The sequence below is a fragment of the Diplotaxodon limnothrissa genome, linkage group LG3 (assembly GCF_057381915.1).
Source record: "Diplotaxodon limnothrissa isolate DT_005_m linkage group LG3, D_limnothrissa_male_GT1.1, whole genome shotgun sequence".
NCBI lineage: Eukaryota > Metazoa > Chordata > Actinopteri > Cichliformes > Cichlidae > Diplotaxodon > Diplotaxodon limnothrissa.
The window spans coordinates 22,025,766-22,043,092 of NC_140598.1; the positions used below are offsets into that span (position 1 = coordinate 22,025,766).

The 17,327-nt window shown below is 37.8% G+C and overlaps 1 protein-coding gene across 1 annotated transcript; it reads left to right on the plus strand.

Annotated features, from left to right (window-relative positions):
• Positions 1 to 14,874: 14,874 nt before the first annotated feature.
• Positions 14,875 to 16,683, plus strand: LOC146634932 (putative C-type lectin domain family 20 member A). Its single transcript, XM_085349995.1, has 5 exons — positions 14,875 to 14,883; positions 15,515 to 15,857; positions 15,959 to 16,300; positions 16,386 to 16,474; positions 16,558 to 16,683. The coding sequence occupies exons 1-5, from the start codon at positions 14,878 to 14,880 to the stop codon at positions 16,681 to 16,683; spliced, it is 906 nt and encodes a 301-aa protein (XP_085206121.1). The 5' UTR covers positions 14,875 to 14,877.
• Positions 16,684 to 17,327: the final 644 nt, after the last annotated feature.

Here is a 17,327-nt window from a genome sequence, read left to right on the forward strand (position 1 = left end):
GGATGCCCCCTGGGCACCTCCTGGGTGAGGTGTTCCAGGCATGTCCCACCGGGAGGAGGCCCCGGGGCAGACCCAGGACATGCTGGAGAGATTATATCTCTCGGCTGGCCTGGGAACGCCTTGGTGTTCCCCCGGATAAGCTGGAGGAGGTGGCTGGGGAGAGGGAGGTCTGGGCCTCTTTGCTTAGGCTGCTGCCCCCGCGACCCGGCTCCGGATAAAGCGGATGAAGATGGATGGATGGATGGATGGATGGATGGTTCCAATGCCGGAGAGATTGTCGAACGGAAGAGCCATAGAAGTTCCGTAGTGTGAAGGTATTTCAGCTATTTCAAGTCTGACAAAAAACAGAGTAGCGTGCACTGTAAATTGTGCCGAAAGCAAGTCTGGAAATACAATAAACTGGTGCATGCGTCACACTGCGCCACGTTATTGTTTCGGTGAAATGAATTTCTACAATACTGTTACTGTTAATTGTACTCTCTGCAGTGTTTAAATGCTTACATATACACACAGTTACTGTCCGTCCACACATACGACTCGGTTCTGCTTCTATGCCCCAGCTTTGTTTACTTTTTCCCACCGAGGCTTCTAGACTTCTGATTGGCCAACATTTCTGCACGGTTAGGAATCTAGCTCCACCTGCTGCTTTGGCATGTTCATAGCAGCGTTTTCCTTCATTTCTGCCTTTATGTGTGGACGGGATTATTTTTTAAAACGAAAACGGAAAATCTCAGTTTTTCAAAAATACCCGTGTACGTGTGGACGTAGCCTCAGTCTCTGACTGGAAGCGCTAATTCGTCATTCGGCTTTTGTCAGACTAAAGTAACTGTTAAAACTGTTTGAAAAGCTAAGCTATACAACAAGGAGAGATTGAGAATTTCCTTTTAGTTCTCAGTTTATTTGATATTGACAAAAGTTAGTCAGTTTTGTCTGTTCTTCTGTAAAACAAACTAAGATTTATTTTTAGAATTAATATTTTCTTTCTAAGTGGAATTGACAATTTAGTAGTCTGTTTCGTTTGTTCTATTTTGAAACTTAAACGCTTTAGCGGGTGCCTTTTGTGTAGTTTGCAATATTTATCTGAAAAATGGTAATGGCCTGCATTTGTATAGCGCTTTTCTAGTCCATAGGACCCCAAAGCGCTTTACACTACATTCAGTCATTCACCCATTCACACACTGGCGATGGCAAGCTACATTGTAGCCACAGCTGCCCTGGGGCGCACTGACAGAGGCGAGGCTGCCGGACACAGGCGCCACTGGGCCCTCTGACCACCACCAGTAGGCAAACACGGGGTTAGTATCTTGCCCAAGGATATTTGGCATGCAGCCAGGGTGCAGCCTGGGATTGAACCACCGACCTTCTGATTAGTGGCTGACCTGCTCTGCCACCTGAGCTACAGCCACCCAAAGTCTCATGTTCCTTAAGTACATCTACCCTGTTGAACTTCATCCATCCATTCGCGTCCGCTTAATGGATGAACTTATGGGAAATAAATATTTAAATAAAAACAAGCTGCTGATTATTTCACATTTTACTTGTGAGCAACGGCACATTTAAATCTTACAAATATAGTTATTTGGCTTATATCATGATAGATATCGTTATCGCCTGAAATGAAAAAAACATCGTGATATGAAAAAGGAGCCAGCTGAGGTGGTTCGGGCATCTGACAAGGATGCCCCCTGGGTGCCTCCTGGGTGGGGTGTTCCAGGCATGTCCCACCGGGAGGAGGCCCCGGGGCAGACCCAGGACACGCTGGAGAGATTATATCACTCGGCTGGCCTGGGAACGCCTTGGTGTTCCCCCGGATAAGCTGGAGGAGGTGGCTGGGGAGAGGGAGGTCTGGGCCTCTTTGCTTAGGCTGCTGCCCCCGCGACCCGGCCCCGGATAAAGCGGATGAAGATGGATGGATGGATGGATATGAAAAAATCTGATGAGTGTTGTTTTCTCAAGGGGATGAGCTAAAGGAGTGAGAATCAGGCAGATGAACGACATTCCTCTTGAGGTATGTTAACTATTTAGACTTTAGGTAGCTTTGAAATGCACTTTGTTGGCTGTCTCCCATGTAGTTTGTACTCATACTTTATCTGTTTTTTCTTAAATAGCACAATACAACTGAAATACTCCGAGAAGTAGCCATCCGCTGCCCTATCTTGGAGAGAAGGAAGAGGACCTTTTCATGGAGTTTGGTGTAAGTAATTCAGCATCGTGTGTGCGTGTGCGTGTGTGCGCGCGCGCATGCGCTCCACTGATCATCTGAATTCATTAAGATTCAGTAAGTATAAAATTCTAATCTATAATACACTAACCTACTTTTTAAAATTTGCTTTACAAGGACACCGAAGAATTTAAGGCCATACTTGGAAGGCAGGTGATGAAAATGCTCATCATCAATGTCCGGTACACCCCTGGATATAACCATAAGACTGCAACCATTGTGGGAGGGAACAAAAATCCTGTAGTGCCAGGATTTCCAAAGGTGCTGTGTGTTACTCATGGGCATAATATATGCTCTCAATCTGAGCTATTGCATGGATCTAAAATATACTTTTGAAGTTTTCAGAAGCTGTCCCTTGACCTTGATGACTGAGAGCCAGTCCAAAAGTAATAAGTCCCAAGAACAGTATTTTCTAAAGATGTCACTTGTTTTAGAAAACTAAGAGATTTTATTCAGATTGTGTTGCTTTGTATTTGGAAGTTTTTTTCTATCCAGTTGTTTTTGATATTATATTCAACAAACTGTGTCTTGACAGTTGTTGTACTACCTTTACAACTTTCCTTAAGACCTATCCTGTATTTAATCCTCAGAGAGATTTGCTGATGAATGAACCAGCATTATGTTAAAGATGTTGACTCTGTTTCAAAAATTGTTAACTGTTTTGAATCCTGTATATGTAACATTAATCTTAAAGGTGCACTGTGTAAAAGAAAGATGCTTGATCTTGCAATCTAAATTTCTGGTTATTTTTCACTATGTAAACATAAAGTGTTGAAATGCCAACAGTTAAAAAATAAAATAAAAACTTTCTAAAAAAAAAAAAATGTTGAATGAATTTATCTCTTAAATCTGTTACAATAACAAAAATAAGAGAAAGCTAAAATTATGATAATAATGAAGAAAATCAGCAACTTAATATTTTAAATGATTAACTTAAAAAATGTTTTTGTAATTGTAATTAATTCCATAACACTTAAAAATCATTGTAAATAATGTGGAAAAGTAATTGGAGGAGCATAATTTTTATGAGTAAATAACTTAAAAACAAGTTTTAAGCTACCAATTATTAAGTAAGTGGTAATTAAAATCACCTTTGATTATGGAGGAAAGGTTAATTCCCCTAAATCAATATAGTTTGTTGGTTCAATATAATTTCAACAGAAGTTATCGTATCTCAAAAAGAGTAATGGGAACTGTTCCGTTAATTTTTTTTGTTGAGCTTAAACAGTAGTTTTGTCACGATGAGTTGTGTGGCTGTCAGTGGCTGGACCCACGTGCAGGACTCGGAGACAAAACATTAACTTAAACGACAGCTTTATTTGCTGGAGAGTCACCCTTGGCAATACATAAACAACAACTTAAACTAACTAGACAGGAGATGCTGAAGGTAGACGACAATGGATACACACACACACACACACACACACACACACACACACACACACACACACACACACACACACACACACACACACACACACACACACACACACACACACACACAACAAACGTGGAGGAGGCGACAACTTGCAGTGAAAAACACAAGGCTTAAATACATACTGAGGTGATTAGGGAATGTGAAACAGGAGGAGAGCACAGCTGGGACTCATCAGATATGACGAGGCAAAACTCAACACATTGACATAGTACGCAGACTTTCAAAGTAAAACAGGAAACTGAACAGACGTGGACTAAACTAGGGGATACGGTGACAGAACAAGAGACACACTGACAGAGACGACTGTATACTAACAGAACACAGAACCACGACCCAAGAAGGAGAACACAAGAAATGCCCAGGACCTAGGGAGTTAGGAATACTAGCGACAGAAATCAAACCCAAGAGAATCAAAACACATCATGAAATCAAAGCTAACTAATACAAACAGAAAAACACTGAGTCCACAGACTCAGGACTGTGACAAGTTTTTAGAGTGTACTGAGATAGCAGTGAACATTTTACATAATATAACTTCAATAACAAGTCACACTGTTGAAACACTCAGTGTTTGTGCATGCCACTGTAACATCATACTACTAAAATACATTATTATTAGTACTATTATAATAGTTATTTTTAGATGTTCTATTTCCAAAAACAGGTCTAAGTTTGCTAGTGGATAAACAGTGTCTGGCTCCCTATGTTGAAAGTTGCAAAAAGGAGAATCATACACATCATATGTGACAGACATCATCTGATAGTTAATGGATTACAGGGATCTACAGGGGTTATGGTGTAGCCATTGCCATAGTCTGATAATGTAACTGTATCCAGTTTACTGACAATGCTAACACGGTGCAATCAGTCTCTCCACTTTAAAAATGACATTTTGTTAAGCCACTAACAGCTTGCTACCAGCACCTATGTTGTCTGTTCCTAGAACTTGTACAAGCTTAATTTAATAGGAAACAAATGGAAATAACTTGATTTTCCTAACGATTTGCATTTTGTTGAGGCAGAGTCACCTTTTGGTCACCTTCACATGTTTCTTTAAGCCCCGAGGCCTATCATTTTTGTTTCAGGGAATCATTGGTAGGGTCACATGACCATTGTTGGTCAATATATCTATTACATTGTACATTCCTGAAGAAAGGACAGAAGTGACATTCAAAAGATAAAATAAGATCCACTGTCTTCAGGCCAGGAAAGGTGTCTCATCCCGTTGTCAGAAAGTAAAGTTGTATTTGTGTTTTAAATAGGGACACCCAAATTCTGCAGAAAGTTCACTCCCTTCAGGTGTCCTAATTTGACAGGGAAATATGTGTGAAGAACAAAGAAAATCCTCTTTGAACGTCAGCTTCAGTCAGCAGATGACAAGATAAGTTGTCGGGTAAGTTGTAATTAATTTATTGCTCTGATTTAAACATTTTGAAATAGACACTCACGTTTTGGGTGTCCAATTGTGTCCAGACTAAAGATTTCTTAATTATAGATTTTAAATATTCAAACAGTATTGCATATAATTAATTTAGACATGTGCACCAAACTTGATACTAAGAAACCTATTATAAGGACAACTTGTTTTACTGGAGATAATGAATGTTAAAATTGGTGATAATAATTATGGTACAATAATAATGTTCACTATATCTGTTATACAGATGCCAAGAATGGAAGAAACCTGTTTACTGCTCATCCTGCTGCTCTCAGGTCTGTGATATTAATATCTTAAACATTTGAAATATAGCTGATCATAATAAGATAAAGTTCAGTTCAGTTCAGTTCATTTTTATTTCAAACATTTCAAACATGTGCCTTCACAATCATTACAAAATATCATTCCATTATTTGTTTGAAAAGGAGTAGGCTGAAGTATTTACTTATTTGTCCCTACCCCCTCAAGTTTTACCTCTCATTCATTTAATTTTTTTTTGTCTTAAATTAAACAAACAACATATGAAACATATAAACATATGAAGTAAAACAAAACATAACATACATATCAAAAACAAGAAATTAGCAAGCCCCACCACAGTATAGTTTCTTTCATATGAAAAATACAGAATGTGTATATTTGCAGATACACAAGTTATGGAAAAACAACAAACCAAAACAAAACAAAAAAACAAAAAAACAACCAAAAAAGAACCGCAACACCATTACCAGCAACATTACCGTCCTGGGTTAACCCCGTTTTCTTCATTCTTATACTTATTTAAAATTAGGTTTTTATATTTTACTTTAAACTGTTTTATGTTTTGACTGTCTTTTATTTCTTCTGTTAGACTGTTCCATAATTTAACTCCTGCAATTGAGATTGACATAGTTCTTAAAGTTGTTCTAGCACTTTGTATTTTTAAATTCCATTTCCCTCTTAAGTTATACCCACCTTCTCTTTCTATGAACAATTTACAGATTTCTTTGGGAAGCAATTTATTTCTGACTTTATACATTATTTGCGCTGTTTTAAGCTTCACCAAGTCTTGGAATTTAATAGCTTGCATTTTGACAAAGAGTGCATTTGTATGGTCCCTGTACCCTACATTATTTATTAATCTAATGGCCCTTTTCTGTATTATAGTTATTGTTTGTGTGTTACTTTTGTATGTGTTTCCCCAGACCTCTACACAGTAGCTCATATATGGCAGTAGTAAAGCACAGTATAAAATGTGCAGTGCTTTCTGATCCAACATATGCTTTGCTTTTCCCAGGACGGCAATGCCCCGTGCCAATTTCCCCCGAACATAAGTAATGTGTGGCTTCCAACAGAGCTTGTGGTCAATGATCACCCCAAGAAATTTTATTTCATTTACTCTTTCTAAATATACATTGTCAACACATATTTCTACTTCGATGTTTTTCTTTTGGTTTCCAAACAACATAAATTTGGTTTTATCGAGATTCAATGATAATTTATTTATATCAAACCACTTCTTTAATATCGTTAATTCCTGTGTGATCATTTCCAAAACCTGTGGCAATTCCCCACCTGCACACAGTATATTTGTGTCATCTGCAAATATTACAAACTTTAAAATCTCCGATACTCTGCAGATATCATTTAAGTACATAATAAACATTTTTGGACCCAGTACTGAACCTTGAGGTACTCCACAAGCTATATCCATCAAATTAGATTTATATTCATTTATTTGTACATATTGTTGCCTATTCCCTACATAGCTTTTTAACCATTCCAAAACCACTCCCCTAAACCCGTACTTTTCCAGTTTTTTTAATAGAATTTCATGATTAACAGTATCAAACGCCTTCTTTAGATCTAAGAAAACTCCGAGCGCATACCTCTTATTATCCATACATTCCGTGATGTCATTTGGGTAATCAGATTACATGTTAATTTTTTAATGAAATATTTATTAACACATTTAACACAAGGACAGATAAACTCTTCATTTTCTGATACCACTATGCCTGCATTCATTTTAATTATAAGTTCTTTATTTTTTCACATTTAGATTTTTGATTTATTGAAAATCTTTGCAGTTTTTCCTATAAGAGTAACTCTAATAAACTTCATCTTCATTAGGGATCATTATGTATCTGCTTTTAGCTGTTTTTCTCCTGGGATAGGCCGTGTAATTCATAGCACGGCCCAGCCAATTCCAGTTTCCAACAATGGCGGCAGCTACTTATTTTTAATATTACTCTTTCTGGGTCACAAAATAAACTTTTAAGAAATTTTAAGGCGAGAATGTAGCTTGTTGGTTTTTGTTTTTTGCCCTTTATCCCCATCCCTCTCATCTGCTGTTTTTCTTTCCCCCTTTCTTTCTCCCCTTTCTTTTCCCCAGTCAAGTCTGTCCCGTATTTAGCAATTAATTAAATAAATTAATTAAATGTGGCAATAATTAATTAAAATCAGAAATAATTAATTACATAAATATTTACGACACATGTAATTAATTAATTATTTCCACATTTAATTAATTATTTAATGGTGTATTTAATTAATTCATTATGGCAGTCCTGGCGTTCCATAGAGGACAGTGTAACAGTTGCTATTGTAATGCAGTGTATCACCACATGGCGGCGCCTCCTGTCTCACGACTGGTGTCACCTTCTTTTTGTTCTTCTTCGCACTCCTCATGTAATGGATGCTCCCGTGTGTACGCGGACTAGTGTGCTCTTTAGTAATGTGTGGTAGAGGTAGCACTTTTATTTTTGATATTGTAAATAAATGAGTACTTTTTGGAAAGTCAGAAGCTGTTGCCCATTCGCTATCCACCTGCACACCTCCGCGGCTGGCTTCATTTCCACCGCATGTTACAACAGCGATGGCGACGTTTTGAGGGTAAAATGATGGCTGTAGAGCGAACATTGTGGACACAGCAACAGTTTTAAGAAAAGATTTTAAGATGAATTCCCACCCCCCCTCCTCTCACTCTAGCAGTTGAGCTGTCTCAATCTAGCGCCAACATTCCGTCCCATACACACCCATTATAAACTCTGAAACGGCTGAAAAAAAGGATGAAACTTAAACTGGAACTGAAGAAAAAGTATAATAGATATTGAAAACTTAAATACAAGTTGAATAGTTCAATGTCTTGGCTTCGTGTTTGGCTGTGCCGCTGCCTTTGTCCATGTGTTTGTTTTTTTTATATGCTATGCAAGTGTTTTTGTTACAGTTTTTTTTGGTGTCACCTCCCTTCGGATTTATGATCGTCATGCGTTGCTAGCGATCAAATCTGCAATGGATAGCTTTCAGAGTCAACGAAACGAGGCTGTTTTCCTACTGCCGTTAGAGCGCGACGCAGCACCCGGTCTACCTCCACTCTTGCCGGTTAGCAAATTTTTGCTTCAGAGACCTCGTCGGAGCGGGGGAAGCGAGTCGGCCTTCACGTCCTCCTCCATCGTCTTCGGAAAGAGATGGACCTTCGGGGGCTCTATTCCTGGGTTGCTACCTGGGTTTCTACCGGTGAGATTCGGCTGAAACTTGAAACTTGAAACTGAAAGCCAAGCCTCATCGCGGCAGGAACCCTGTTTTGCTGCGCGGCTTACCGCATAGCGCAGACTCTGTCCTTGGAAACTCTACCCCTGTCCTGGTGAGTCGCAGCCTTAAATGGATGTTAATTAATGCCCACTCAATCGCCAATAAGTCTTATATTTTAAATGACTTGTTCTGCTCTGAGAAGCTTGACTTCATGTTTATCTCTGAGACGTGGCAACGTGAGAATGAAGTCTCACATCTTTTAGAGCTTTGTCCCGCTGACTGTTCATTTGTCTGTGCACCTCGGATATCTGGACGAGGAGGTGGAACAGCTGTAATTTTTAAAAAGACTTTTTTTTTTATGCCAGATGATTTCTTCAAGCTGCTACAACTCTTTTGAGATGCTTATGATAAAAAACGGAAGAGAACAGCCCATATACGGCATTTTAATGTATCGTCCACCTGGGTCTGCTGCGTCTTTTTTGTCAGACCTACAAGACTTTTTAACTTCCACTATTAAAATGGGCAAGGTTATCATTGTTGGAGATTTCAACATTCACGTGGATGACTCAACAAACAGTACCACTAAGGAGTTCCTGAGCATTATGGACTCTTTCAACTTTGTTCAGCATGTAGCAGGGCCTACTCATAGGGCTGGGCACACTCTGGACTTGGTCTTCACCTGTGGTGTTTCCCTTGACCGCATGAATTTAAATGAAGCTGTTTTTAGTGACCATAAGTCAGTCTTTTACTGTATCTGTTAATTCAGAGTCCCATCCTCAAGGTTCTACTAGGCGCAGGCGCTTTATTGACGACTCTATAATTTCTGAGTTTTACTCTCTTTTTAATTTTAAAAGTTCCTCTAACGAGGTTGAGCTTTTAACTAATTTTTTAATGAACACTGGCTTGCCATTCTAAATCAGGTTGCTCCTTTCAAAACCAGTTATTGCTCTGTTAGTTCCCGCACACCATGGTTAAATAATCAGACTCGTGGTCTTCGACGCTCCTATTGAAAAGCAAAGCGTCTGTGGAAGTCCACTGTTCTGACTGTCCATCGTGAGCACTTTAAAGAACTACTTTACCTATATAATGAGTCAGTCAAAGAGGCCAAATCTTCTTACTTCAATAATCTTATAAATCGTCATAAAAATAATTCAAGAATTCTATTTGATACCATCAACAGTATTGTTTCTCCTCCAACCCAGCATGCTCTGTTGCTTTCTGATGAAGATTGTAACACTTTCCTTAATTACTTTGTAAATAAGGTGATGGACTTGAAATCCAAAATTTCCTCAAGTGCCTCCCCTTATGAAGATACCCCTTGCTGTCTTGGATCATTTACCTCCTTTTCTCCAATCACACCAAATTACTTAATTATAGTTTTAGGTAAAATGAAATCCTCATCATGCTCTGTAGATATATTACCTCACTCTGTCCTGTCCGGGTCTATCACCAGCATTGGTCCTACATTATGTTACGAAATCAGTTTTACCTCGGTTCTGTTTATTCCTCGAGCATCCAGAGATGGCACCGGACTCAGTAGTCATTTTCACAAAATCTTTATTCATCTTTACTCATCTTCATTTATCTTTACTCTTCTTCATTTAAGCATGCACTTCTAGAAGGGAAGATGAGGCCGGTGTCCCTCTGCAAAAATCTTCACCCCTTTGTTAGTTTCAGCCAGCTTTATAGAAGCGACCCCATCATAAAACTCCCTACGATGTGCTGCAAACGCTGTCTGTGTCTATGTGCACGAGCACATGAATGCCTACATGTGCGCGTTCCCATGTGTCTATGTGAGTGCTCGTGTGTGCCTGTGTACGCATACCTGTGTGTATGTGTGTGCACATGAGTGAGTGTGCGTGTGGATGTGTGTGCGTGACAGTTAAAACACTGTGGGTATAGGTAACTCCCTAGAGGTCATAAAACCTTTCCCTTCCAGACCACAGTTATCCAGTTACAAATGTTGAGACCCCTACCCCAAACATCCTCTGGGGAATTTCCACTCAGTGGGGGGAGGTCTCCTACACTCTACTCCTAAGTTCACGACACATTTATTACTTTAAGGGCAGTGTCTCTACAATAGTTCTACATTCTATGTTAACACATTTCTAAACTCTAAAATCAGCTAAACACTCCTACAATTACTATCCATCATTAAGAGTTCACTGAGGCAAGGCTGTGCTCCATCTTATTTTAAACATGCTGAGGTAACTCCTCGGTTAAAAAAAAAACAGAATCTTGATTCTAGCTCTGCTAGTGATTACCAACCTATTTCAAAATTGCCATTTTTAAGTAAATTACTTGAAAAAATTGCTGAAAATCAGTTCAGGTCTCTATTATGTAAATTACACATTCTTGACCCTTTTCAGTCTGGCTTTCAAAGGCAGCACTCTACGGAGACCGCTCTTTTAAGAGTCTATAATGATCTATTAATGGCATCTGACACAGGGAATTGTTCTGTGATCATTTTGCTTGATCTTTATGCAGCCTTTGACACCATCGACCACAAAATCCTACTTAACAGGCTCAAGGTTTTGGCTGGTATATCTGGCTCTGCCCTAGACTGGTTTTCTTCATATTTATCAGACAGGACCTTTTCTGTTAGGGCTGACAGGTTCACCTCTGACATTGCTGCCCTGACCTGTGGTGTCCCACAGGGTTCAGTTTTAGGTCCATTACTATTTTCTTTTTACATGCTTCCTTTAGCTGGTATCATTCAATCTTTTAGCGACCTGTCTTATCATTTTTATGCTGATGACATTCAGCTCCATATGTCCTTTAAGCCTCATCAGCTGGATAGGCTGTCCACCCTAGTCCAGTGCTTAACCCAGGTTTCTGATTGGCTTTCAAGCAACTACCTTGTTCTAAATACTAACAAGACCGAGACCATGATCATAGCTCCTCCTAAGCTACATTCTAAAAGCAGTCAGGTTCTTGTCTCTTTCTGTCCTTCTGTCAAGTCAAATATTCGAAATCTTGGAGTAATATTTGACTCTTCTCTGGGCCTTGACTCTCATGTAAAATCTTTGTCTCGTTCCTGTTTCTATCATTTAAGAAACATCTCTAAACTGCTACATATGGTTTCCTCAGCGGAACTGGAAAAACTCATTCATGCATTTGTGTCATCACGCTTAGATTACTGTAATTCCCTGTTTACTAGCTTGGATAAATCATCTCTCTCTCGCCTCCAGGCAATACAAAACGCAGCAGCCAGACTACTAACTCATTCTACCAAGCGTGTTCACATCACTCCCATCTTATATTCTTTTTTTTTTTTTTTGTCTCATTTGGATCTTTAGCCATCAGAATTGTTGTCTTAAGGCCAAGAAAGATGCCAAGCGGATTTATTTTACCAAGTGGATCATCATGGCCTTGCCATATTAGTCCATTTGATTGACCTTTATTATAATTATGTATTTATTTTACTTTCGGTTGCTACAAACGGGACAGACATGACTGGGGGATAGGACAGGGAGAAAGAATGAAAGAAAGAGAGGGAGATAAAGAAAAACAGAGGGGAGAAGAGACGGTGAGAAAGAGGGGAAGAAAGAAAGAAAAACAAACAAATCTTATATTCTTTACATTGGCTCCCGATAGAGTTTAGAATTCGCTTTAAAATTCTTGTTTTAACATACGGAGCACTAAATGGCCCCAGATTATTTATCCAAGCTTCTTATAAAATACACTGCTGCTCATCATCTCCGCTCACAGACTCAGAGTCTCTGAGTTGTTCCCCGTACACGACTGAAGACAAAAGGGGAGAGAGCCTTTCAGTCTGTTGCACCAAGGCTGTGGAACAGTTTACCACTACAATTACGTTTGCTTGACTCTGTGGATTCTTTTAAAAAACAGTTAAAAACTTTTCTGTTCAAACAAGCCTTTTGTTGATCTACATATTTTATATTTTCTACATTATTTACATTTGATCTTTTACATTGTGTATAATGTCTATTGATTTTATTGTTTATTTTAATATTTGTGTACAGCGCTTTGTGACTGTCTGTCTGTGAAAATTGCTTAATAAATAAACTTTACTTACTTACTTACTTACTTACTTCGTTTTAAAGTTTGAATGGTGGCTCTAGGTCAACATATGTGGAAGTAGTTAGAGTTGAAAGAGGAATGAGTTGAAGGAGAATTTGAAGGATCTCCCCATTGAAATACATTATAATTTTTTTGAATAAAGTTGAATAAATTTAAAAATATAAATGTAAAAAAGGGGAAAATAGAAGCACACATGTCCAAAAGAAGAGGAATCTAACGGTGTTTGAATGGTTTTTCTAAGTTGAACGATTTTGAAGTAGTAGAAATCCAAAAAACGTACGGAATAGATAATAAAATTTAAAAATAATAATAATAATAAAGATTAAAAGAACAATACATTCACATTAATTATTATATGTTAGCCACAGAGATGCCAAAACAGTCATATAGTTATTCTGCAGCTAAGTACAAATACAGATACGTATGTTTAAAAATAATCTGGTAAAAGTTGGAGCGGTGATTGAACTACTTTACTCTAGTAAAAGTAAAGAAAATGTTTAGACTCTGACATGTACTCCTAATGTACAGTTTGGAGGACATTTCTACCAGTTTTTGCCTTGTGCTATAATAAAATAATAATAAAATAATATTAGTCTAATATTAATTTTAATTCTAATTAATGTCCTCAGCTTGAACACAAAGCAGAGGAGAGAATTAAAAACAATGCTCTATTTTCTGTTGTCAGTGTGCTTTATATTGTAAAGTAGACCCTACAATAATACACAGACAAAAACCCAACAATCACATGACCCCATATGAGCAAGCGATTTGAATTGAATTGAATTGAAATTTTTATTTCAGTCAACAACAACAACAGATTATAATTTTACATAAAAGTACTCAAACAGAAACCGAAAAAGGAATAGGCTGAAGCCTTATGGCTTATACTTATCCTATCCCTTACCCCCATAGAAATAATCAAATCCTTAACCAAGAAAATAAATAGCATTGATAAATAAGTTGTATAACAGTTTGAAAAGAAATCAATGATAAATCAAGAAATTAAATCAACACAAAAAAATTTTAACAAACCAAATTTCTATAACCTTTTATAATACTAATTTTTAAAATCTTCCTGAAGAATGACAAAGAAAAACACATCTTCAGTTCATCATTAAGTCCATTCCATAATTTCACTCCCAAAACTGACACACATCTATACTTAACATTGGTTCTCATTTTAGGCATTTCAAACTTATAAGACCCCCTTAAATCACATTTTCCATTTCTTAGTTGAAACATACTTAAAATACAAATTGGAACATTCTTTTTCATCACACGATATATCATTTCTAAAGTTTTAGAATATATAATGTCCATGAATTTTAACATAGATGATCCTACAAAAAACTGGTTGGTGGACTCCCTATATCCAACTTTATTTATTATTCTAATAGCTCTTTTTTGCAATTTAAATATTGAATCCAAATATGTTTTGTATGTGTTCCCCCAAATTTCTGCACAGTAGGTCATATAAGGCAAACAAAGGGAAGTATACAATAAATAAAGGCAGTTCTTATTCAAAAAATCTTTTGTTTTATAAAGAATAGAAATAGACTTGGATAATTTTTGTTTCACATGTTCTATGTGGGGCTTCCAACAAAGTTTATCATCAATAATTACTCCTAAAAATTTTGTCTCATATACTCTTTCAATTTCAACATTATTTAAATTCAATTTTGCTTTAATATTACTTTTACTACCTCCAAATAACATAAATTTTGTTTTACTTTCATTCAATGATAGTTTATTAAATACAAACCATCTATTTAACTTCATGAGTTCTGTTTCCACTGTTTTCAGTAATTTCTTTATGTCTTTTCCAGAGCCAAATAAGTTTGTATCATCAGCAAACATCACATATTTTAAAGTATCACTGGCTGTACAAATATCATTTATATAAAGTAAAAATAACTTAGGTCCCAAAACAGATCCTTGCGGAACTCCACAAGTTACTTTTCTAAGTTTAGATTTCATGTTATTAATACTCACATATTGGAACCTATTATTCAAGTAACTATTTAACCAAAATTGTACAACACCTTTTAAGCCATACCTTTCACACTTCTGTAAAAGTAAAGAATGATCTATCGTATCAAAGGCTTTACGTAAATCAATAAACACACCTATTCCAAACTGTTTTTCATCCACAGCTGTTGCAATATTTTCAATAAATTCCATCACAGCTAGAGATGCTGAGCGATTTCTTCTGAACCCATACTGATGATCATTCAATAAATCAGATTTATCAATAAAAGAATCTAGTTTGTTTGCAAATAGTTTTTCAAGAATCTTTGAAATCTGAGGCAGTAAAGATACCGGTCTATAGTTTGACACAATCTGTTTATCACCAGTTTTATATAGTGGGATCACTTTGGCAATTTTCATTTTATCTGGAAAAATTCCAGTTTGAAATGATTTGTTACGAATATATGTTAACGGCTGAATTAGTGACATGTCAAGGTCGTCACAATCCATGGATTTTTTACTCTTGAATTTACTCACCACTTCTACAATGTCACTCTCACAGACTCCACCAAGAAACATTGAGTTACATTTACAAGAAGTAGAATCTACTTTATCATAATTTCCTCCTGGTACAGGAGGATGACAGTGTGGGGTAAGCCCTGGTGATAGACACAGCACAGGACTGTCTTTTATGTTTGTAAGTTACCTTGTAACTTCCCACCTCTGGCTAGTCTCCATATAGTTTGACTATTTAAATGGTTATAATTTTTATTTTTGTAAATTTGTCTTTTTCAGTGATTCACCCAGGAGCACAGTTTCCGCAATAAAAACCTTTGTTTTATTTTTCTCAGGGGGACTTTCCACTCTTCCTCCCCACTCCAGAGAATACCACTTTGTGAACCAGCTGATGACCTGGACTGAAGCTCAGAGTTACTGCAGAGAACACTTCACTGACTTGGTCACCATCTACAACAGCAACATCAACCAACTGCTTTTCTCAATGGCACCAAGGATCGATAACTGGGCTTGGTTAGGGCTCTATGATGATCGTTACAGCTGGAAGTGGTCCATGGAGGGAAAACTTTTTTATGTTGGCAGCACACATGAATTTTTGATCTGGGCTAACGGCCAACCAAACTGTGCAAATGCAAAGGAATACTGTGTGGCTCTTCAGGGACAAACACAGATGGATGATAGACCCTGTGGAGCTTCTTACCCTTTCCTGTGTTACAATGGTAGGAAAAAAGATTTGTTGCCCTACTTATCTCTAGATTTTTATGAGATTTATTTTTTCATATTATGTGCATGTTCTAAAAAAGTTTTTAATCTTTCACAGCCAGCAGTACAAGTTACATCTTAGTGATGGAGAGTCGCTCCTGGTCAGAGGCTCAGTCGTACTGCAGGACATACCACACAGACCTGACCAGTATAAGAAGCAAAGAGGAGAAATCCAACATCACGCTCACTTTGAAGGGATCAGGGGTTCAGTATGTGTGGATTGGTCTCTACAGGGATCCCTGGGCCTTCTGGTCTGACAACACAACCTCCACATTCACTAACTGGTGGTCTGGTGAGCCTGATAATGGAAATTCAGAGTACTGTGCACCAATGTATTTAATGACAGGGGAATGGGCTGATGGCTCCTGTACCAGCAGACACTTTGTTTTCTGTTTCAGAGGTGAGGTCCAGAATGCAAACACTATAAGATCCTGTCATCATGTAAAACACTAATGTTGGTGTTGTTATATGTGGTTCATTTTTAGCAGTGACAAAGCAAACAGTGGTGAAAATGAAGCTTCAGTCAGAGGCAGACATGCACAGCACAGAGATCCAGCAGCAGGTTTCACAGCAGGTCAGCAGTTCAGTCACCAACACAAACTTGACACAAGTTCAAACTATGCTTCATGTTTTTCATCATCTGCACATTTTGTCCAGCTGTCAGGCCTCATGCTGTCAGAAGGACTGACAGACTTCAGGATTCGTTGGAGGAAAGTCCAGAGTTACCGTGACGACCAGTCAAAGAAGCAGGATGTGGACGATGGCTGCAAAACTGAAGACTGACTGGACTGAACCACTTCATGTGTGAAGTTAATAACATGCTGTGCTGAGCTGTCTCATCCTTTAAACCTTTCAATATTTCAGAGTGTAAAGTTCCACCAAAAGCTCATTTGTTCAGCTGCAGTTGTAGTTTGGTAGAAATTCTTTAATCAAAGGTCCACTCACTAGTTTTTAGCTTCATCTTGAAGTTTTCCTGATAGGCTCTGGTGTCTTGTTGGTTTTTTTTTGGTTTGCAGTGTGTCTTTTTGATTTATTTATTTATTTATTTTTTCAGTTGTTACAGACGGGACAGACATGACTGAGGGATACTACTTAAAACTCAATACAAGAATATGAAGATATAAAAGATAATAAAAAGATAATAAAAATGACCTGATAGTTATTCTGCTGCCAAAAGATCATTTTTAAGACTCAGCACTTTAGGCTTCAACTTCCCACCCCCCAGACCCATCAAAACTTTCTGAATAAAGTCAAAAATGTTGGCCAAACATTTTGGGTAGCTTAGGTGCAGGGCGTCGGTCAGTCCAATATTACTAGAAATGCATCAGCCAGGGTGGTGAAAACAATGATCATGTTACCCTCGACCAAAACTGCAGTCTTCTCAGGGCAGAAGAATGTTGCATCGCTGGAATTGGCTCTGATCAGGA

Coding starts and splice junctions, on each gene's coding strand:
- LOC146634932 (XM_085349995.1), top strand. Junction 15,858..15,958: donor CCCTTTCCTGTGTTACAATG/GTAGGAAAAAAG, acceptor AATCTTTCACAG/CCAGCAGTACAAGTTACATC. Junction 16,301..16,385: donor CTTTGTTTTCTGTTTCAGAG/GTGAGGTCCAGA, acceptor GTTCATTTTTAG/CAGTGACAAAGCAAACAGTG.